Here is a 25152-nt window from a genome sequence, read left to right as displayed (position 1 = left end):
CTGTTGTTTATTGGCGCTGTTTACTTATGATTTTTGATTCTGCATCATACTGAGGCTATCAAGCAATCATCTGATCCGTTATTTAGACAGTTGCCTGCAGAAAAAAGAATACCTCCCGAAAATCCCTCCAAGTTGTTTTTGTGAGGTGTAGTATTTTACACGTTTGTTTATATTGTTTACAGGGAACAAGTGCATTGGTGTACTTGGTAGCAAAGGGCACTGCTGAGGGGTATCTATGGGTGGTGCCCTATTAGGCTGAACACTACTAATTGCTCTACCAACCTGTCCGAAGTCAGGATCACAAATCGATACTCTCTAGCCTACCAACTCGAAACCACTGCAAGGTCGATCAGTTGCAAATGGTTGAAATGCTGGCAACATGTTACAACTAAAACCTGGACATATCGAATTCACTTTTCAAAAGCCAACAGATGCACTCCATCCAAAACTCCATGAATGGGCTGTATACCTGATCAATCTCTCTGAGTTAGCCTCATCCATTCAAGTGAATGTATCAAGTTTGATAGCTCTTTGAGCTTTTTCTAACTCTATTTTGCCGAAGAGCTTAGGAATCCACTCTTCAATGTGACCGTCACATCAAAACTGCCAAAATACTCATGTGAAAGTCACATAACATTGCTCAAGTCCTGACAACAATGCTCACAGCTTTATCAAAGCAATTTCACACTCAGATTCCATCCCCGCGTAAACATATGCTCCTATGCAAAGTTGCATGTAAGGCTATTTAAAAACATCACTCATAAAGCACCAAGTGATTTTATGTTGCATTTAGCGATTTTTTGATGTGGTTTGCACCTGAAGAAGATACCTTACTTCTGACTAATTTCGAAAGAATCTTTACACGAAGGTGCTTGATAACGCCACTGTTCAACAGTGTCGCAAGTTGTTGGTATATTTGACAAAATTATCGTTTCATCCAGTTCAACCCACATTCAACCTCTAAACCGGTCACAGGTTTCCAGGGAGGGTCGGGGAAGCAAACAGCTCTCCCTCGGGGAAAAATCTGATTGCGAAAAGGGACCTAGCAAAATTACAGAACTTTTCTGTGAAACAGTGGCAGCACCTGCCAGCCATTGACACTTTGGAAACACAAACAACAGTGCTGCTGTCTGCTGGTAAAATTCAGAACTAAAATACCAAAATCCTGGAGTTTCTCTGGTAGGTAGCCCAGACCTAAGTCGTGGTGGTAAATTTGGAGTCCTCAACTTTCAGAGGGGGTTAGTTTTTCCCATAGGTGGATCACCAAGACCAAGAATCCAGACCACTCAGAAGCATAGGCCAAAAAAGATTGCTTGGATAATCTGATATTCCTGTGGAGATGTACTTCAAGGAGCTTTCCAATGGCTCTTAAAACTTTCGGCAGGGAATTGCCAACCAGCCAGTAAAAAACCCTTAAGGTTAAAAACACACAGATGTCAATTCAGAAACAACAGTGCCGGCTAATTGACAAGGCTATGGACAGACAGAAATCAGGATTGTCTCTCTTGTTAGCATCTCGTAAAGTCTGTCGTTGAGTGTCTAATCAATAAAAGATCCAATCTGCATCCTTAATACATGAATAAGCCCGTGTTTGTGGAGTCTGCAAGCATCAACAGGAGTAGCTGGACAGGGCTTCGCGTAGCCTCTTCAGTGGAATTGCCAATGGGTATTGTCTCAGCGGGGCAAGAAGTTCTGCGGTAAGATAGGACCTGTGACGGGATAGGAATATGTAATGTCTCTCAAGGATAGAGTATTGTCTTGAGAGGGAGGAAGACCTGATAAGAATACAGATGGCAATTGGCAGGGTCCTTGCCAATGAGGAAATCAGGGGGGGTTTTCTCCCATGAATATGCCAATATGGTCTTTGGAGCTGAAAAGACCTGACATGACTCGAATACATAGAGAATTTCAAGGCTTGAAACTTGGCCGAACTGAAAGGAATACAAAATGACTCAAGAATTTTATTTTTTTTCGAGGTCAAACATTTCAATCCCTGGATCACAAAGCAAAAGGAAAGATCATTCAAGTCTTTGATAAGAAACTATAAAGTGTCCCAACTTTGACTTGGTATTTGTCGGTTGTGACGAATTATAAGTAATGGCAAACAAAAAGTTAACAGTTTGATAAATATGTATTCAACTGGATGAATGGATGTCCCAGATAAATTGAGTTATAAAAGTACAGATGACATTGAATTTTTAAATATGCAGTATAAACAGGTCACAGACATACATGGACTCAAAAGTAAAACGATTTTAACGCTGACCCGGCCATGTCAATAAATGACAATTGGAATGTGTTGTGCAAAAGTCCCTAACATCTGTCAGGCACATACGATTTGTTAGAGTGGCAGAACAGTGACTGTGGTCCCCCCCAACCCTGGAACTTCCCAAGTCCAACACCAGGCCTGAAAGTACATGTATCCTTATTTAGCCTTTACGAAGAATAGTGAGGAGTACTGGCCATAGGACACAACCCTGTACGTATGTCAGCTGTCAATCTAAAAAATTCCGAATGTAACGGAAGAAGAAGACGAAAAATTTGGCCTTTATGAGTGAGAAATCTGCCCTTTCTTCTCAAACTCTGGCGACTGCTTCATGACTTGGTAGAACAAAGCAACCAGATATCGTGGGTATCCATCACAAAGAGGCGAGCAATCATACTTTCCTCCATGTGGCACTTTGGTCTATCTGAATCAAGTCTGGAGTGATTCCACAAATGCTGAGTAAAGATCAAACTGGAAAAGGATATTCTCATCAGAAAATGTCTGTCTTTCCCTGCCCACTCAACGAAACAACTCGCATCACCATATTGTGAGTGCAACCCACAAGTGGGTTCAAGAAGACTACAGTCACTCCAATTCAGCTAGGGTATGGAGATGACAAGACCGCATAAGCCACCAGTGTAGTCTTACTGTTGCTGGGGCATCCCCTGATAGACTAGCAATGATATGCCTCAACCAAGCTGCAGAGTAAAAAAGTGATTTCAGATTGATACTTTCGATGACTGTTCATATCAAATCTCGCCGGGATCAAATTGGATGCTATCACCAAATTCAATTGACAACTGTATTGAACAAGACAAATTCTTTTTTCGCTATTTCATACTCCCATAGAGATCCCAAGGAGATCACTTTCGGAAGAATGATGAAATTTAACCACAATCGATGGATGGTTTTTTCTTTAGTATCATGTTAAGACAGGGCACGCAACTACTGAGTTCACGATATTGACAAAAGCAATTTCCTTTATCAAATCCTGTGTCTCAAGTGGAGGGGGGGTGGATGTCCATTTCACAAAACTGAATTGACCAAGATCAGTATTTCGAGACCAACACCTATTCACTAGCAACTAGAGACGTTCAGGAATCAACATCATTCTCCCACAGAGCTGTACCAACTTGAACTCAATGCCCATCAGTGTTGGACAAGTAAAGGAAGATGGCGGTGATGATGATGATGAAAGCACCCCACACATACTGTCGAAGCCATTCTCCCCACTGTCCGAACCAGTCATCCATAAAGACATCATTCCCCGACCTGTCAATCAAAACTGACATATCCATCAAAAAGTTAAACAATTTTGATGAGTATCGACCGAAAGTCTGACATTCATCGTTTTTCTCCCATTTTCTCAATTTGTGGAAAGATTGTCTCCTACCCAAGGGGCACGATTCACATCACTCAGACAACACGCAAATGTCAGAATCGTGAAAATCTCCACAATATCTTTGATCGTTTTTCCTTTCTAATAGGACCAATACTGGAACACTTATGTGAGATTGCATGCCCAAGTCTTGGAACAGCAACATCTTTTTTATATACGATATATACCAATATCATGTCTTCCTGAGATACCAGCAAAAAACCCAACATTATCCAACAGCGGTATCATATTGATACAGACAACAGCAAAAGAGCATAACAATGAAGCTCCCGCTTTTGGACTTCAGAGTACACATGGTGATGCAGATAACATGCCCAGCTCAAACATCTGTCCTTAAAATTTGGGGAGTAAAGAAAGTACTCAATCCTAAGACTCCGCCTCAGGTAATGTCATCAGATTGCCAAATCTTTAGTTCTTGATGCATTCAAAGTCCATCTGGCATTATTGAGAACCTGTTGAGAAGGTGGTCAATTATCATCATACCAGTCCTATAGGTAAACTTCAACACCCTACTTTCCCAGAGGTAAACTTGATTAGCACACTTACCTAAAAAGAGATGAAAGAAAGAATGTGTTATAGAGGTTGTCTCAAAAATATCAAAGACAATAAGAATCTGCAGAAAACTTACAAGTGACCTTGTTTATGACTGGAATCATACCAATTAGACAGGAATTGTAAAGAAAAACTTGACTTCTTTGCCAAGTATTTAAGTGGACACTTCAAATGGGTCAGAGGAAGGAATGCACATGACTGACGATTCAACCAATGAATATTGGACTGCGGCCATTTGCGAACTCTGACAACTCAAAAACTCTAAATGGTGAAAAAGAACTGCATATGATTACTGAAGTAGATGTTTGGAAGCGAAAACTGGTGAGAAGCAAAAAGGTCATGCCAAGAATCCGGACTTTCCACCATCCCTGTAGGACGGACCCATGTGTATGTTCATATGATGTGGTATTGATGCTCACAGGCTGGCAGTGGCCGGGGAAATCATATTATGAGCTTCACCATCATACGATAACAAAAATGTTCTAACTTATCAGACGCAAGGCACCCCCAGGAATTTAGACGAGCGTGACTACGTTACTGCAGTCGCCGAGTATAAAGGCAATGACCAGCATTATTTTCACCAATTTGGCATTTGTTATATCGATGGTATGAGATCAGAGAACCAGTGGTCATGCAAGCAAATATGGTTAGTTTTCAAAGGGTTTGGAATAAAACGACCCCAATGAGCATGATTCATAGCCACGTCCCAGTCCCAAAAGGTTAAAATATCCCAGCAAGTGATGGAAATCTTTTCCAACAAATCAGAAATTTTAAGACGATAAATCCAAATTTGATAGAATTCACCATTTCATTTTCGTCGTAAATCATTTATGCGATATTATCTCCCATAAAATTGATTCGGTGCGCTTATCATCAGGTGGTAACTTTGTCATTATTCTCATCTCCACACGACAATTGCAAGGTCAACCTAATCAAAAAGATAACCCCGTTAAATATTTGATATTCTGTCCGTAGCATGACTTGGCTCTCACATAAGAGATTTGAATCTGCAGTGTAACTCGAGGCAGGGGAAGGACAGTTGTAGAGCGTCGGCCCCACGATCAAGAGGTCATGGGTTCAACTCCTGGCTGAGTCACTGCTTGGTTCCCTACTGGTCAGGTTCAAGTGAGCGCTTTCTGGTTGCTCCTTGAAACATCCCTCACAAGAATAATCTGTTTCGCCATGTTACTTTTGAGATGCCCCTCATATGTTTCATTCAGACACGCTATGGTTATGGTCTGGCAATCATAGCCCCATCTGCTCCCTAATCGCCCCGCTGCCCAGACAGCCATTTCAATTCATTCAATCATTCAATTGCCGCGCATCGTTTTCCGAATATATCAGCCGGATGAAATTATGCTGATATGTTCATGTTCGAGATAATCCTGGCTGGGTTGTGAATAGTAACATGTTTATTTTAACCTGTTGCACTTTTAATGTATTGTTGTTTACAAAATGTCTGAATTTCACACCAATCCACTAGATCACTCAAAGCCCCGATCAAGTCTTGTTGACACTTAAATAGACATTTGAAAATAGGTTGTTTATGAAAGAGTTAGATAGGTTATCTAAAAGAAAACTACCGGTTCTATAAAAGGTGAGTTTGTAGCTTTCAATTTTGGCCAATTTTAGGTTAGCGAAAATTTTACAGTCTATTGCCTAGTATATAGCTTTTAATAATACTCTAAATTCATTTAAATATCACGCAACACGTACATGTTATCATTGCCAACCCATGGAAATTGTACTTTAAAGAAGGCTCGGAGGGGATCGATTTATCCACACTTAATTGAATCAGACAAGCCTCTGGTGGATCGCAATTTTAATCGCCATCTGCGAATTATGGTGCAGACGAGTTTGGGTGGTGGTGGTATTTGGGAGTCGGAAAAGAGCAGTTTGCTCGTATAAACACTCGGGTATTGGTGTTCCACAGTAGTGAAATCTACAACTATGCTCCCGAAACATATCAACAAAGTCATAAGAAATGTAAACATAAAATTCGGACATTGAGATGCATCCTTACCGTGTCTTGTTGTGGCGCATAAGACGTTTCCCATCCTTAAAGTCTACTTGTATATATCCTTTATCAGAGAATGTCGACCATCCAACAGTATATCAACGCACCGAGATGAACTAGAAGTGAGTCCGTTCACACTGACAGTCGCTTGTCATGAAGTTTGTCATACTTTCCAATAGTCTGACTGAAACTCGGATGTCGGTTGAAGAAAATGAGCAGAGTGGATTACTTGACACACATTTTTGTTTTCTTAGTCATTATTTCAGCAGTTTTGGTTCCATGAAGACACATTGTAAATCCAAGCAAATGAGATAAGATTTGGCAAAGGTCAATCGGAAGAACTGAAGTAACGAAGAAGGAGAATTGTAATCAGCAGTTTAGGAACAATTGACTTAATCCTTCCAACCAAAAGGTCACCTCAAAAGTTACACACCAAAGATTTATGGTGAAATTGACAATGTCAATCTGAAAGCAATGCGAAAGATCCTGAGATATCTGAATTTGAAATCAGCAGCTTAGGAAAATGTCCACCTTTCAATAGAAGGGTCAGCTTAAAAGTGATAACCAACATTCCTGAAGGAACTTGTCTTACACTTGATAAAGACAGCCCACTCCTCAGATTCCGCTAACTCTGACAACTGTATATTCCCAAATAAAGAAATTTCAACAATACTATTTGCGTCAGTAACATATTGAAAAGTTCCCACCCGAATTCCTTAGCTACCAACCATTGGTTCTGCTATCACCTAATATCGTAATAATGTCTATGCGGTTGCCGTGGTACCACATTCGTGTTATCCTCGTAGAGTTTAGCGATCATTGCGCCTGGCCCGTCATGTCATCGAATGATGGAGACGACAGATGAGCAATCGGTCGCTCGGAATTTAACCGATGTGCCGATCGCTGTTGGTTGGATCGCTGCACGGTTCAATACTGATAATCATGAAGAGTGTATGTCTATAGTTTGACAAGTCACATCGTTGTCAATCCACTGATAGTGATATAACTATTGGAAGACTATGCCTCAAGTAGATCGAACCTGAGTAGTCATCAGATGTGCAGATCACTACCGGTTAAAGCCCGCACCACACGGTGAAATTTGCGTGATGCAAGTGACACGCGTGCACGTTGCGACAGGCAAATTCTCACTGTGTGGGGTCGTTTTTTGCTGCGTATCTTCCTCGCGTGTCGAGACGCAGCCGATCTAGCATGTTTGATATTTTCTCGACACGCGAGGAAGTTAATCACCGTGTGGGGGCTACCTGCAGCAATGTTGCGCGAGTTCGACGAATCACAACAAGCAGATCGGTCACATGATTTATAGGTCAGTCACATGATACCAAAATGGCAGCGCCCGGGAACTGTCAAATCCTATGAGAAGTATTATGGACCAAGAAGACCAAATTGCCCTTATTTTCCTGCTGTTACTCCGTCGGAGGCGGCGGCGGAGGCGGCGCCGCGTGGACCGTAGTCTTTGGACAAGGCCATGGATTCAGAGAAGAGAGGATAAGGGGGCCTATGCAAATCTAATTGCTGAATTGCTGTCGACTCAATGGGAGCTGCCATTTTGGTATCATGTGACTGACCTATAAATCATGTGACCGATCTGCTTGTTGTGATTCGTCGAACTCGCGCAACATTGCTGCAGGTAGCCCCCACACGGTGATTAACTTCCTCGCGTGTTGAGAAAATATCAAACATGCTAGATCGGCTGCGTCTCGACTCGCGAGGGAAGATACGCAGCAAAAAACGACCCCACACAGTGAGAATTTGCCTGTCGCAACATGCACGCGTGTCACTTGCATCACGCAAGTTTTCACCGTGTGGTGCAGGCTTAAGACTGCACAGTTCAAATCTGGATGCGACAGTCAAAAGAAGAGTATGACTGTGAGTCTATGCCAGTCGATTACTCCATCGATGGCACAATGTTGACCAACTTACTGCTCATTTAACTGGCAATGGTGTTAATCTCAATCAACAACCCAATGACGCTTCAATGACGCTTCAATATGAGAACAAGGAAACCTGTCCAGGATGTCACTATGATTGTGATAATTGACCACAATCTTGATGAGCATCAATTTGAGATAACAAATCTACAACTCAAATCATGTCTGATAAAGCTAGCAAGTTTGTGTTGAAAAGAGAAGACGAGTGTTGTCACTAAAGCCCCTGCGAATGCAACGGATCAATCCAAAATCCTCCTATCGGTATTTATCTTCTGGCTACAATAAATAAAACAGGGCCACCAACCTCACAGACATAAATCTAAATAATACATATCTAGCTTGGCGCATTAGACAGAGCTCTTAACAGCTGTGCCAACAGAAGGAAAATTAGTAACCGCATCTCTTCATCAATGCTAATGTTTAAGGAATTGTACTGAAAACAGCTTCCAGCTCCCGTAGAGGACTGTGGCATATGTCGGAGCTGCTGCCAGTTGTTGCAACAGAGAACGAGATTACTGACTCGATTCCTTCATCAAGACGAACATTCGCGATAACCAATGATCAAAATGACTTCAGTATCAGGTTCGGCTCAAAACCTGATCAAGACACAATGCCCACCTAAATTGCGACATTATAGAACAGCGTCTCCCATCTTTATGGTTTGGTGCTGGAGATTATGTCCAGAGACAACCATTGCAATTGGATCATAGATCATGGAAGGGGGACCTGATCAAAATAGATAGAGAGATTATGACCTAAGGGTTGGAGGGCTTTGTTGACAATGTGGGCGCCAGTGCTAAAAGGATTGCTGTCCTGATGGACCAGAGGACCAAGAAAGAACTAACAGATCGCCAGGATGCAAATGAAACAAACACAAACTCACGTCAACAACAACCCATTATGGACTGACACCTCGATGTGCGTGGGATCATTACTATCCTGTTTGGACTGGGAGGAATGAACTCGTCAGGGTCAACGATAATCGTCAACTGTTGATACATCACTGAGAGTATTTACACTGACGGCGATCATGAATGGTAAAAATTATGAAGCCATTTTTATACAAATAGACGCTAAGCGATGTCCATCATCATCAACAACAGCTCAATGTGGTGTGAGGGGCACAATGCACTAGAACTGACCTTGAACTGACCAGAGAAATGTCAAATTGAACTTTCCTTGGGCTGAATGATCACTGGGAACAATATTGGATCGAGCACATTCGAATACAGGTGTATGATTGAAACACTGCCATAAAATATCAAGAAGTGGAGTATTTACACACAGAAAACAGTTGGCCGATCGAGATATGAACCAAGACGACAGCCACGTCCTCAGAAGGCCATCTTAAGAGAACTTCGTATGTCCCCTAAATAAACTAGGTCAAACGTTGAATATATCGATCCACTTCGTCCGCATTGATCAATACAAATGTTTTACAATGACACCCGGTGGGGATCGGCAATATCCAACTGGAATGACGAGGTTTATTAGACCAAAGCAACTTCTGCTGTCTGTTCACAATAATGAGTAATAGAGTTCTGATGAATGTGATTGGATCTTTATAAACGGACACATATTTGCGTATACAGTCCAGGAAATCCGAAGAGAATACTTTTTATATACTTGACATTGTGACTTCGGAAGTTAAACATATTGACCCTTTGACTCTCTACGTTTTAACACCTTACAGCCTTCTAATCTGTCACATCGAGGAACTCACTTGATGATGTTCTTGTCTCTCGAAGGAGATACAATATTTGTATACTCACCCCTACTTGACAGTTGGTTATATGGTGCAGAAAATTACCCACTACGAGTTTAACCCGACGATGCAGATTTCCGTCTTTTTGAGGAAACATTGCACACCCTGTCTGCAATACACCAGCATACATTAACAGTGCATTCAGCTCTTCAAAATGCATTTAGAGCGTAATAATAGTTCTCATTTCATGCACACTGCGCCTTTTTTATCTTGAAAGTAATTAAATTTTTCCAAATTATTTTATCGTTATTATTTCAATGTTTACTTTTTGCGAAAGTGACACTTGATCAATCTGCTGGAATCTTTTGGATGAAGTACGGCAATTTGAAGAGCAAATGTAAAACAAATTCAAGTGCATGATTAATACAGATTATGTTTGCATGGACTCTTAATGGATCAATGTATGTACACATGATGTCTAGGCATGGACCCCAAGATAGAAGCCTCTAGCTATGACTGGCTTACAAGCCTACAAAACGTACCAACCTGCTGGGCACCATACGTATTACCAGGCTAGACCTCGGCACTTGCGTATAGCACCACAGCTCGAAGCCAGGTGCCTGAACATGATAGTGAAGGGCTGATTGTGGCAGCGGGTTCTCTCCAACTACCACAGCTACCAGCCACAACCACCTTACATATACACTCCAAGAGAGACTAGAGAGTTAAGTCATCATGTGTGAGTTTCCATCGAAGCAGAGCGGTAGTCAATTCCACGTCCTCTCAAAGTGTCTTAAACACCTTCTCACAGTGGAGAGCTCTGCGCAGCAGACGTGAAGATATTGACAGGTTGGTCTGAAGGAGGACAGACCGGTTGAGACAGTGAGTGCAACGCACTGTACGAGATGTACTAGCTTGCTATGTTTGTCTTTGAGTTTGTGTCTGCATATGAGTGCAACCAAACAGAAAAAGTGTGAAATTCAATTCAATTCATCACAGGCAATAAAGATATCAAACCTCAGATAATATTAGTATTCATAACCGTATCTAGAAAACCATGGCAACATAAACAGCCGACAGAATACAACTGAATAAAGTAAGATATTGGGGCGATTTATGGTCACAATCCGCATAACCAACAAAAGCCATCCTAGAGCACATTGTCAACATAATGGCTTTAAAGCTGAGAAAACTTTCCCATTACAACTTTGTTCATAAAAAACTTACATCTGTCCATTGAATGATACAGATTTGGTTAGGTCCAGCCTAAGGGTGAGGCCTATAGATTCATATGTGACAGTACCAGTCTTAGTTCAAAGAGGTTTAGTCCCCTTAGCCTCGTTCCATTATATTAGTTCAAAGAGGTATGCTCTACCTTTGGTAGATATTTCTCCCAATGATGAAGATTAATATATGTTTTTCGAAGTCATCAGCCACCAAAAATTAGTCGTCATAAACATTGAAATCTGCAGCTAGGAAAATTGTTTGCGCCGAGTCTGATTTCAAACGCTGGCGCAGAAAAATGTCAGGCATTTATCTTGGCTAAGCTGTTTGTAACCTCTGCAGTCTGCAGGAGAATCAGCTGGCATAATCTCGTCACCTGACATACATGGGAATCAGCAGCTACAGAAGAATCAGCCGACATAATCTCATCACTCGACATACACTGGAATCAGTGGCATGGAGGTGAGAGTACCTCACTCATCACAGAAAGGTCATGACATGGACTTCAAAACACAAATTCGGTAAAAATCGGAATATGGAATAATTTCACAAACCGTCACTGCCCCCTACCACTGTAACGATACAGTAAAATCCAGACTTCAAACGAGGATCAAACATGTCAAATCTAAGTATATAATTTAGTTTTAGACAAAACTAGACAATCTGATGTAACAGCACATCCTTCCTGCATCAGAATGTTACAAGAATGAGCAGCACCTTTTGTGTGAATCAGCCACCCTGAGATTTGTGCCTCACATCCCTCGTTTGAAATCCAATCATTACCGATTCCCATCTTTTGTTCCAGACATGAGGACGACTGTAGGTTATTGAGGTGAAGGATTTGATTCGTCACTCTTGTTTAGAAATCCGATGCCAACTTCGTGTGTCGCAAAGGCACCGTGTGAATCATCCACTACAGAGTAATCTTGAAGTACCTTAAGAAGTTTTTTTGTCTTTCCAAGTAGTCTTCAGACAGACTGTGTATCAGAAGCTAGTTTAAATCATGCAGATGACCCATGTCAACAAATCAACTTACACAGCTCTGTTCATAAGTAACCTTGCATGGTGCGCACAACATTCATTTTCATCACTGCATTTGCAGCACAGTTCAGACACGAGTATACCAGATATCATGAAATGGCAAGGGGACAACGACTTTACTCAGGCCACTACCTAGAAAGCAGTGAATTCAGGCGATACTGGCAACCACAACAATTCACCATTGTCCAATGAAATAATATGAGACATCTTCTATGTACTTTAGCATGACAGTGACATTTTACGTTACAGGGTGACATTGAGACATCAATTCTAGCGAAATCTGCAAATCATCATGTTGACATGTCATCAGATATCTGTCATGAGGTAAAAACAATAGAGATTGTAGATCTGCTATTTCCTTGGTCTTTGTTTTCATCGGAAGGATGTGGCAGAAAAGGTCAATGAGGATACCAATCATCCTTGCCAAGACCGGTGTCTCCATCTGTATTAGACTTCACAATCAAAACTGATGTCCTTGAGAGAGGTTTTTGTTTACTTGCAAAAGGTTACCAACCCTTGTGACTGCACAATTAACGAATTGACATTCATATTTCACCCATAACGCTACCTTATTAACACCTGAGAACTATTCTAATCATTAAGTGGGCCGCACATGAGACAAATGCTTCATTGTTACGGCATGAAACCAACATATAAACTACGCAGTACCACTTCTGGCTATCTATCTGCTCATTTGAATTTTAACCACTAAGTAGTGAAGTCACCATCCCCGAATACCAAATTTTGCCTGTCTTACTTTTTGTTTGGGAAGTTATAAAGGACACTTACCTAAAAGGAGAGAAATACACAAAACATTAGCATGAGGAAAAGAAACAATATGCGCACAACATCAATCAGTTCATACTGACAACACAAGATGGCAGCACCAGCATCAGCATTAGTTGTCGTATGAAGGATCCTGGAAAATGATGAATTGCACAACCAAATATCAGCAAGATTCGGTAGGTTCACCCAAATCCCTAACGAAACCATGTGCCGCAGGGTTAACATAGTGACAGAAGTCATTTTGTAATTAGAGCTACGATTGTCAACACGAAGGTCTAATTAGCCGATTTCCTAATTACCAACCAGAGTAAAGGAATCTGTCGTAATTTTTCCAGAAGATGAAATTGCACGATGCAACTCCCCAGGGGCAGCATGAGTCACTAAAGGAAAGAAAGTATTGTTTTAATTGTTGCCATGGAAACTGACATCATCAGAAAGATTTCTTTTTCCTCAGTTCATCTGAGAAATCATTTAGTTTTGTAAAGTATGATTAGAATTGTGCTCAGTCTCAAGATATTCCTTTGTTTGCCAAAGCCATTTTAAGTTACAAACACTGACACAGACGAGGATATCAAAGGTGTTTGCTTCAGCAATTAGCCTCCTCTGAGGTGTTTGACCATCCTGGAAGCATTGTCAAACCTAATTTCTTGTCCCCTACCCCTCACCCCCTAATGCGAGTTTGATCAGACAGATGACAGCTCCTTTTATGGCCGTTTACCAGTCTATTATGATATCATTTATGGAAGTAATGAGCAATCCATTAGATTCACATCATCTAGAGCTGGGATAGAACTTGTTAAAGCAGGTCATAACACAGATAAATACTTCATCGAGCTTCCTAAAGCAAGATTCGTCCCTCCAAGGGTTAAAGACAATACCAAATTGTGTCCATCTTTGTTGATATCAATTATTTTCGCTAAGACTAATTCACCTCTGGATGCAGAGGTGATACCATGGAGATTAAAAGGTTTGCATGGTAACCTCACACGCTATTCCAACCTGAAACTTGGCAAGTTTTTAGGCCTTCTTTACACAATGGAAATGTACATCACCTTGGTGATCCGAAGACAGCAACATTAGAGGTTGGCATTTTACTCCAAGAAGACCTTTGAAGGGAGGATGGAGCTATGTAGGTCAACTGCTAACAGCTACTGAATCCTCATACCATAGCCAAAGTTATATTCGAGCTTCATCGCCAAAATCGTCTCAACGATCGAAAAAAACCCATCAACATGGTTGTGACATTCGTCTTTGTTGACGACATAATGGTCATCGCCATCCATAAACACGGACAGGAGGCGGTTGCATCAGTAAGCGTGTCCATCTGAATACAGACCACCATGACCCTCTGCTCAGTTGCTCCAGTCACGGCATGAGATTGGGGTGATATTCTCAGATAATGGCTGTCATAATGCATGTAATTAGTGGGACATATTCAGTTTCGTAGTTCTGTGAGGAATGTTGTTGAGAAATTGCTACTGTTTCATTTACGGAATCAAGTTGCAGGCATGACCCCTGCCCTGCCACGCTGGTTCAATCATCATCATCATCTTCTTCTTTTCACTTGCCCGGGCCTAGAAAATTAGGTACAAGGGACCATGGCTATTAGTATCATCCAAAAGACCCTCCACTATATTAGGCTACGAGGCTCAAAATCTGTAAAAACTTTCAAGTGCAAAAGCTGGAAATCTATCACCAGCTGAACCAGGCTTGCTAATTGAGCAATCATAAATGCAGTAAGGTGACCAATCAAGACACCTGACGGAGAGACCAATCAGAATTGATGTCCACGTGCGCAGATGACCCTGTCTCTGAACTTTGTTTCTAATCATGCTGGCAAATCTGCAGAGACATGCGATGCACCACGCAGCAATTATCAGGATTCGCAGGTGGACACACTCTGATGATTAGTCATTGGAAGCCCCTCGCTCATCTGCTCGCAATAAAAGGAAGCGGCCATCAAATTATTCAGAATCAGTGATAACATTTTACTATTCTGAGCAGTAGACTTTGCCAGTCTTCCAAAATCACTCGGAAAATATACCTGCTATTTTAATACAAAGAAGGTAACTAACCCCGATGTTTACGAGGGTGAATGTACAAAAACATCCCAGCTCACCTTCAGGATATCAACAGAGAGAAAACCTTTTATAACATTGCAAAGGAAAGCAAATAGTCACAGGTCATGCCTCCTCTGTTATTTACCTTATGTCCACTGTTACAGGAATCAAGCAACCACAGATTTGTTCTCATCAGGATATGTGTTTTGCAATATTTGATTGTTTATTTTGGAGTTTGGCCCATTTGCTTCTTGCTCAAGAGGCGACGAGGTCCTGATGTAAAATACAGGCTCGTCTCAAGGTTACGAAATCTCAAATCGGCCCCACGCAATCTTGAAAAAGACCAGGTAACTAACCGCAAAGTACCCACGTTATCGCAGGTCGACAAAGGCCACAGAAGCCGGTATATAGCCATGGGCCAGCTCACAGCTTCGTTGGGCGGGCCGTACGGAGGTGTCAAGTTGTCCTTTCTTTTGATTCATCAACAACGCCATAGTCATGGTCTATATTAATGTAATAGGACATCACAATTAAATCAACACTAAGTAATGATACCAAGGTCGACATTTTGCAAGGGAAACAATGTCTTCTCTTCAGATTGGACAGGAACTCATCATTTTAAACGGTATTCGATCGAAAGGCTGAGAACTGCCGAGAAATCTGTGATAATCCCACAATACATTGATGCATTTTGTGTTCAAAACCTGTATTCACATTTCAGGCCCTCCCCACATCCCCAAAATCAACAACAACCAGTGCTTCATGCAACAACCAACCTGAATGAAACACATGGTCCAAAAGGCAAAACCACCATTATGCCATTCCGAAAGCTATGAAGACAGTACAACAAGCTTCATGGTACAACCTACCTTTTAGGAGCCATAAAACCATTACGTATCCAAAATAAATTTACATCAATAAGGTATATCCAAAATATGAAATACAAATATCAATTTCGCTGCCAAAGTTATAGCAGGTGTCCTACTCTGACCACACTCAGAGCAAGAATGCACCACACAACAGCAGAATAGTCATTGTCCCCGAAACACATCAATTAGCAATCAGAGCTGTCAATCACTCCCAGAAGAAGCTTGCCTCAAGTCAAAAATTGGCAGCCACTTTGCAAGTCTTTGTGTGTCCACAATGTAAACACCTTGGTCTTCAAATTGGCATGTCTTAGCTTATTGTTTGGGACAATTGGGCTTAATCCTGGATTATCATTGGAAATGTCCTGAATGACATGGAATGGACTTGATTTATATGTTCAGGGATGCACTGCAAAATATGTTATGGCGAAAAGTTGACTTTTCTCAAAAGTTAAACATAACACTGCATTCCATTTCCATGGAAGAACAATGTTGTTGCATAACCTCTGAAGATGCAATCTAATATGAAGGACTTTCTACACCTGAGGCACAAAGCGTGGAAACCACAGGTTCTTCTATAACGGCCATATAGAGTTCTAATCATTAAGATGGACCTACTGATACCCAGAAGAGAGTGGGAAAGAAAGGGACAACTTCAACCTGATAAGAAGTTCAGCCCCTACTTCATTCAGGACAGGTCATTCCCAGTGTGACCTCCTGCTCAAACCTAACCATTTCAATTGAAATTGCACAAACATAACCTGTTGAAGGCAGAAGGGTTCATCTTCATCTCCTCCTCAATGTGTCCAGCCCTCACCTCAAAACAGGTTGCCTCTCCACGCTGTGGCCCTCCTGCAGAGAACTACAGCCACGTCCAGCTGAATCATGGCCATAAATCAAAACCTCAACATTCCTGGTTCCACTTGACCACGACAAGATGAGCCAAACCCCAAAATTTGTCAATTCAAACATGATTTCAAGTTCATGACACAATCTCTTCATCAACTGATATGAGAATATGGACAACGGAATCACGCGCCAACATTACAATGGCTGCTCGAATCATGACAGGAGAATTGCGCGAGAGCATCATCATGGACAATGGGGATGATGCTGGCGATTGCGGTCAGCCTCTGGGATGCAAGATCTGTCAACAATCAGATACTGCAAAGAATGGACGAGAATTCTTTAACATTTTTGTGGCAATCCCATCTAATCTCGTATTTGCTGGAAGCCGATTGCAGTAACTGACAGAACAGAAGGTTCCAAGGTCATTCTGAATGCAAGGAAAGAACTGTCTCTTAGCCCTCGGCTCATCAGATTTTTAACTGCTTTATTTCTGAGCTGATCATTTGGTCCCAGTTCCTGCGCATTGTTGAGCAGGTAAGAGATCGGATGTGGCAGAGAAAGTAGATTATATGGAATCTAGTTTCATTGAGATGTCTCAGGTCAAGAACGGTTCGTGTAGATCATGGTTACCAAGAAAGAATTCATTTCACAAGATGGATGTTCTGATCTTTTCAGCGATGAGTGCTGGCAGGCTGGTGTGTTGAATGAAAGGGTTTGGGTTTGAACCAATCCAACCACTTTGTTCCTTCTTCATCAGACTTCGAAGATCAAGTGATGCACCTAACATCTCCTAAAAGACAGCAGGATGCTGAAGTGCTGTGAGGAATGATTCTTAAGAGGAGGCCAAATCTTATACATTTACTACTACTGACTTCGCAGCAAACTAACTGATATTTTCTTGTCATTCACAGTTGGTTCCAATGTGCCATATGGCACAACTGACACAAGGGGTCCCGGCACCTCCAAACTAACTTCTGAAACCCGACACTACTGTCCACCGCCTCAAATATCACGTTGGCGATCTGTAATCATTGATTAGTTATTCAGCAGGTGTGGACATGTCACCTTGCGGGCGGCCCCAGGCGGGAAATGTCAACTGCGGCAAGTCAGGGCAGCACATGACTGACCGTTTTCCCCTGGGGTTTCTCTCCATGCAACAGATGACATGATGACTTTGTACCCGATGAAATTGGCTAAGTCACAATATGGTGAAACACCTGCTGTGCAGTTGACTGGTCAACGGAAAGTTGCAGGATTTGAATCAGGTATTGGTAAGGTTGCATCCCAGCTTTCAATTAAGTTGCTGAGGTCTCCTCTGGTGGCGAGGTATCCATAGTTGAGCTTTAGACAGTACCCATATTACACAAAGTGACTTCATTGATCTCAGGCAGGTGTAAACCATTTAGACCTATTTTGTGTGTGATTCACCAACTTGATATCTGTTATCATTGATAACATCCTGATTCTGAGGGATGGGATTTATCATCTGCGTTGTCAATGACAACAAGATGGATCAGGGGGATGGGAAATAGAAATGAGTCTAGACAAAGGCTTTGCTCTTTAATCAAGGTCAATTGATACCAGTAGACTTCTTCCTACCTGCACTGGGAGTTGCTTCAAATTATGGAAATAGTACTTACCTAAAAGAAAAAGGGGTTCTGGTATCATAACTTGGGGTTAAAAGCCCCAAGCACTTACACCTTCATCATAAAAGCAATCAACACAAAAAAAGACAACACTACTTTACATTGTCAGGCAAAACTTAATCGATCCTTCAAAAGCAAATATTTTGTCCACAAGTACTGGTTAGCCTATGTTTCTTGAAGCCCCACTTCTCCAGTTGAAAGGTCTTTCTGAAAGGATTCCCTCAACTAAAACATGAGTATGAAGAAGGCAGTCAAGAATCAGTCCCTTTCCTTCTAGTAAAGCAATGTCAAGTACTGAAATGGTAACCCGATTTACAAGGCCTCAAGATTGCAAAACGCAGTTCACAAGCAAGGGCTGTAGGGACTGCCTCGTGGGAATGGACACATTTGGGTCTTAAGATGATGGTATTATAAGGTCTCAATGGTTACTTTGATAACCAATACTGTTGATGTTTTCGCTCTGTTGCTGATTCTATACAACACAAGAATCGCCCATCAATAACCCAGGAGCGACAATAATAGAACAATACATCATTGACAATGACTTGCAGTCATGACCGTATCACAAATATTGCCATCATAAATAATAAATCGTTCAATATGTTTGTCACTGTACAAGCAGATTCATTAATTATGCACCGATCAGCACGGCAGTGGTTTTGAAAACAAAACATGTGTTCTTGATGAGCTAAGAAAAGAGCAGTTTCAGAACCATGAAACAATGCATTCTGATGCTATACATCAAAATAACAATTCACAAATAGCAGAATGCTCAATTTGACCATTGCCCTTGGGATGAGAAGGTTCAAATATTATGAGTTTGATACTAATACATCAACTACATCACATTTAACCAACCACCACCAGAGTCGAAATGACCACTGAAGTGGCAAATGTAAACCATGTAGCCAAACAACTTCTCAACCTACCGTAAACTGCAGATTCATCCAAAGAGTCCGCTGACCCATACTCATCGACCACGATCGTCGGAAGCGATATGCTTTTCCTCCGTTCCAAGCCCCGACTGGTATATCCTACAGTCAGATAATCCTTTGAAAGATTCTGCCCGCAACTGAGGATGACCTCCTCGTAGAAATTATCAAGAGACTGATCCAAAACTTTAATCGACCTGTTAATACTGTCAAGAGATCTGTCAAGAGTTTTCGTGGATTTGTTTGAATTATCAATAGATTTGTCCAAACTCAACACGGATTTGTTCAAGTTCTCGACAGACTTAGACTTCTCAACCCTCTCACCTGACACAATGCTTACAGGAACAGAACCAGTCGAGACCAGAAATGGGCCTCGCCCCTTTGCCCCAAGGTTGTATTTTCGACTTGTACTTTCTGACAGTTCTTCAGCTTCAATGCCAGCCCATTCGGTCTGAAGGATTGCTTTTTTCACCTGACAATTTGGGTAAGTTTCACTACGTGACGATTTATCAACCATCAAAGTTGACACATCAGGCAGAATGGAAGCACCATTTTCCTTTACAACTTCTTCATTGGCAAGTGACTTGTCCACTTCAAACTGCATCCCATCAGCTGAAAGATTTGCGATGGACCCTGAATTCAGCTGAGCATTGCCGCTAATAATACTGGGAACTTTCCCTATCTTTGCCGCACCAATCCTTAACTGCTCGACATAACCCTTTTTCCTCGGTCTTTCCATCGAGGTGTCCCTCTCCAAGAACTGCATCTCTGAACGGAGACTTGCTTTTTTTACCCTACAATTGGGATAGATCTCCCCAAAGGCATTCCCTGCAGGTTCCTCGAAACCAACGCTTGACCCAGGCAAAGGAAGACTGATCTTCTCATCCTTTGTCTCAGGAAGACCCTCAAACCAACGCGCCTTCTGCAGCAGCGTTTTTGCAGCATGCTCCTTCAAAGGCTCTCTTTTCTCCTCACAAAATGCAGCATTCTCATAAGCGACTGTTTTTGTCACCTTGTCGACAAGCGGATTCGACCGAAAGGTCAGATTGTCTCCATTACTGGCAAACTGGTTATTCTTCCTCAAGTTATCCAAGGACAGGTTGACCTTCAGGTTCCAACCAATCGCACCTAGATATGCCTTTTTCTCGCTAGCTAATGCCCTTGTCTCATTTGACGATGTCGACACACTTTCATGCCCAATATCCTCATTAGGTAATGAAAATGCTCTTTTCCGGCCCATTTCAGGGCACTGTACATTAGGAAATGCCCTTTTAGACGTGACCCGCTCCTGCCCGCACAAATTCCCTGCTGACTTATTCAACCCACTCGTGTCCAAATTCTGAACTTTCCCGTTCCCAAAATCAGTAGGTCTATTGGCCCAGCGGTTGGACCCAAACGAAAACAAACGCACACCCTTTTCTTTCAAATAATCCTTGGCCGTCCTACTGCTTTTTTCTGGCGTTTTATTCAACTTTGCATCAGAAATGGATGAACTTTTTCCAGCAGCATCCAATTCCTTTTCCCTGCTATGATTAAATGAGAGATGTCTCTTAAGTTTCGTCCCGAAGTGTATTGGTAGTGTGGTATATTTCAAGTTTTCAGTGAGAGGGTCAACTTCCGAACGTGGCTCAACAGATTTCACTGGTGCACAGATCTTTATCTCATGTGATTTCTCAATGTCGCATGATTTCTCAAGGTCATGTGATTTCTTCTTTCTGGTTAGGCTGTTTGAAAGTTTCTTAGCCCAATGTTTCGATCCGAAGGAATTACCAAACACTCCTTTTGCCTTAGGATTTTCCTTACCAGAGATCTTCTCTAACGAGCCATCCTGCTTTGACTTTGACCTCACAGAATCCAAGGACACACTCTTTCCACCTTTACTAAGGCTCTCTGATGACCGCCCCTTGAAATGTTTCGATGCGAAGAACAGAAGTTTCTGTGTTGCACTTGTCCGTCTCTTTCTATCAAGATCCTCTGCTGATTTCTCAATCTCAGGATTCGAACTGGCAGCAAGTCGTTCACATTTTGATTTTCCCCTAACTTCCAGCGAACTAGCAAGCTGTGGATTGGATCGCACAGAGAACGGCTTGCGAAACCGTTTCAACCCAAACGACAACAAACTCTTCTTTTCCCTGTTTTTTGCTTTAGGGTCAAGATTATCTGAAGACTTCCCTAAACGTGGACTAGCCCCAAGGTAGAGGAGCGACAAGCTTTTGGCAACTTTATCAGCATTGTTTTTCCTGTGGACGCTATCTGGACTTGCATCAATATTAGAAGCACCAGACAAGCTAGGAATACTGTCACAGTTTCCACCATTATCACCAGTCATATATAAATCATCCAAAGATTTCTTGATACTGCTCCTTCGCAAATTATCCGATGATTGTAAATTATCCGACAATCGTAAATCATCCGATGACTTTTTCAACCTGGGGTCGGAACCAAAGTCGAGAAGTGACACACTTCTCGGGTTATCTGTTTTATTCCCATTTGTAATGTTCTCTGATTGTCTTTCAGGCATGGCAGCCGCGGATGGGACTGACAGGACTGAATCACGTTGCTTTTCAGAATTCATTGTAAATCTACTGACATAGACTCCCATAATCTCATAATAGTCATCCTTGTGAATCTAACTTGAATCAACAGTTCAGCACATTGAATCCAAATTCTATCTAAGTCTACTTCACAATGATTCGTAAGTGCTCCTGCATTTCCACCAATGTAAATTCAACTGCATTTCAAGACATAATAAAGTTAGTTCATATACACATACATTTGATTAGCATACCGATATGCCCAACTCACAGATGTCGAATTCACAGTCTGGCCATGAAAAAATCCGGAAATTTTGAAATTTGTGACACCTGCTGTTGCCTACATTTCAAAGCTTTCAACATGTGGAACCATGCAGGGTCCTGCAGTCTGATTCCTGGATCTCCTTCAACACTGTCGCAGTCACTGATGAAGCACGTCAAATTGTCAACATTCTAATCCACGGACAGGCAGTTTGGTAACACAGTTCCAAGCTTGTAGCGAGTATAACACATGGAAGGATGTTGTGTAGAATAGTCATATGAATCCTAATTCACCTTCAATATGACAATAACCAATGACAGCAAGACCGATTCTAAACATCTGAATTGGTTAAAGCCGGCTTAATATAAGTAACACATGAAACCACAAATGCTGAATAGTCAGATCTGATTCATGACTGAATCTGTAGACTGTATCAGACATTGATGAGAGCAAGATTTCCTTATGATAGCAACATCTTGTTGTGATTACTGCAAGATATGCAAAGGTAAGCGTTACATTAATGGAGGAATCGGCAATGATAAACGATTACCCCAATAAAAGCACGGCTGATATCAGAAGCCATCCGAGCAATGCAGACAGAAACATGGAAATACAAGAAAATCTTCAGTGAACCATAATTGGTACCCAATTCAAGTAACTGCAGCATCCACATGAATGCAGAAAAGAATCCCTTGATCCGACATGAATCCTCATTTATCCAAAATCCAAAACTCACAAGCAAACCTGCACCTAGTGATTCCAGGATGAGCTTGGTGGTGTGGGGTTTTAGGCAGTCAATCAAAAGGTTTAGAAGGGAGAGGTCCTTCTCAAATCACCTCACTTCACACCAGGACTATAGAACACATCCTTTCCGCACTTAACAAGAAAGCAATTGAGAATAATTCACACACAAAAATAGATAACATTAGTTGACCTCGGCCAAAAGTTGGTCCTTGACCAACACAAAACGTAAGGTCTACTTTCCCAAAGTCAAGAGTCATTCACCCAAATAATCGAAAATTGTTTTAAAGACATGAAGGCATACAACACAACTAAGAGGGGCTTGAACGGTGGAATAAGAATGACAAGCAAGGACACTAGAAGTCATTACAGGTCAAAAACACAGGCCTTGGTCATGACGAGGACATACAAGTGATTCCGGTCCTCGCCTGTGGGACTTTTTGTCTATGTTTTCATATGTAAAGTGACCTTTCCTACATGTTTGACTCCATGTAGAATGGTATAAACCTTGAAACAACAGCCACTTCACAAAATATGATATCCTGTATCCATGAACCGACCACCAATAATCAAACTTTTTTTATGTAACCCAGAATAGCACTTTTTTCACAATGTCCTATCTTCCAAGAACTCCTGAATTCTAAGCACAAGCTCCAAGATCCGCCAACTAACCACTGACGATGTCTGCCAACTCGGTGTCAAGAAGGGCCTAGATAAGCTCCTCCTGTAGTAAGCTATTAACGTTATATAGGCCCTGCACTTAGCATAAAGGGGAACTGCTCCTTGCCAATGCTAATAATCGAGCCCTTCTCTAATTTCCGTTGACTTTAGCCGATTCTACTCACAATCAAAGGCAATACCTTCCAACAACATACCACAAGAACTGACAACGAGGCTATGTTAAGTATTCCTTTTGCACTAATAAACCACCGACTGTAGTAATCACTCCCCTAATTTCCGCCAATAACCACCAAAACCAGGTAAAGTTATTCCCAAGTGAACATCTCTGATTATTACATTTTGCCACAGAACGGTCCCAGTTGGTTGCGATGTCTACAGTTTACGGCTCTTTGTATCATTAGCTTATGATAATTAGGAGCAAAATGTGGTCAAATTGCTTCTCAAGTATGCACATGTACATGTACAGGAATAACTGGAGCACTGCACAAATAGTTTTTTCCTATCAAAATTTACAAAATGTAGGTTTTCAGTCCATGTTTTCATCCAAACAAATCGAGACAGCATATCACAAAAAACGTATTACTTCAAGGCCTATGCAATGACAGGTAACTTTTAATGCTTTCAAAAACTAAGCAATCTTCAAAATTTATTTTACCCAAATTCGATAAGAGACATACAAACATCAATCACACAGTAATTACTTTATATGTGGCAGATAAAGAGTTCTTGTCAACATGAATCAAGCTGTAAACATTTTAACAATCGATTTTGATAACCCAAATTCGAAGTCCAAAAATAATGTGACCCACTTTGGTCACGATATCAATTTTGGCAATTTATTACATTTTACTCTTTTAAATATAGAAAAGTATTGACTTGAGACTTGACCATCAGCCCGGAGACTCTTGAGCCGTTGGCTCGAAGACAACAGGCAGTCCAAAACTAGGAGAGAATATCTTTTTCTTGAAACTATCTCCAACATGGTTGATCAGAGCAAAGCCAGCGATCAATACCCATTTAAAGACACACATGGTCATGAAAATGTTACTGCTCGCACTTCAAATATCAACTACTGCCATTTCTATCCTTCATTGCATTCAAACTCATCTTGAAAAATTGGCAATGTTCTTAGCCCATTTCATGCCTGACCACTGTTTGACCCCCTGAATCCTATGTATTTCCCTTGACTCGTGCTCAGTTCTGATCAGACGTTACATCATCGTCATCAGGCGATCCCTCAGCGTCTTAAATCGAACAATTCCTTCACGAAGATTTTCCATCTGGGATGTTTTTGTCTCGTGTGATCATCCACGGCCCCCTGCCGTCTTCGCCACGGACCTCGTTGTCCTCCGTGGCGCCTTCTCAATTGTCTTCATTAACGGAGACGCAGAGACAATCCTCGCTAGATTAAGAGGTCCTCAATAATGGGTCAAAGATTCTGATCTTATTATGAAGATGGATCTCATCAGAATGGTTATGGATTTACTAACTTTGGAAGAAGTCATCTGGTGTTTTCTATGTGTCTTTGTTTTGAGATATTCTAGTCTTATTCCATTGTCAACTTTCAACTTGTCAACACTCAGAATTCAAGCTCATTCATGCCCGAAATGAAAACATTTCTCATAAAACTATTGTGAGCTGT

General features: G+C 41.5%; 1 protein-coding gene across 13 annotated transcripts in view; it reads right to left on the bottom strand.

Annotated features, from left to right (window-relative positions):
• The window catches only part of LOC135501089 (ras GTPase-activating protein nGAP-like), a 76152-nt gene that overhangs the window by 40017 nt on the left and 10983 nt on the right, over positions 1-25152 (bottom strand). For 3 of the 13 annotated variants that reach the window (XM_064792876.1, XM_064792877.1, XM_064792874.1), the window contains exon 1: positions 19290-22018. The exons of 3 other annotated variants lie outside the window; for them this stretch is intronic. In XM_064792876.1, the coding sequence (XP_064648946.1) occupies positions 19290-21894 (2605 nt within the window). In that variant the 5' untranslated portion in view covers positions 21895-22018. Of the gene's footprint in view, positions 1-6240; positions 6576-9468; positions 9545-19289; positions 22019-25152 lie in introns of those variants that run through there. 7 more of the 13 variants (XM_064792870.1, XM_064792875.1, XM_064792868.1 and 4 more) reach the window with 4 other exon arrangements.

The sequence above is a fragment of the Lineus longissimus genome, chromosome 17, assembly GCF_910592395.1.
Source record: "Lineus longissimus chromosome 17, tnLinLong1.2, whole genome shotgun sequence".
Taxonomy (NCBI): Eukaryota; Metazoa; Nemertea; class Pilidiophora; order Heteronemertea; family Lineidae; genus Lineus; species Lineus longissimus.
Note: the sequence above shows the minus strand (reverse complement) of the source record. Positions and strands in the feature narration are given on the sequence as shown.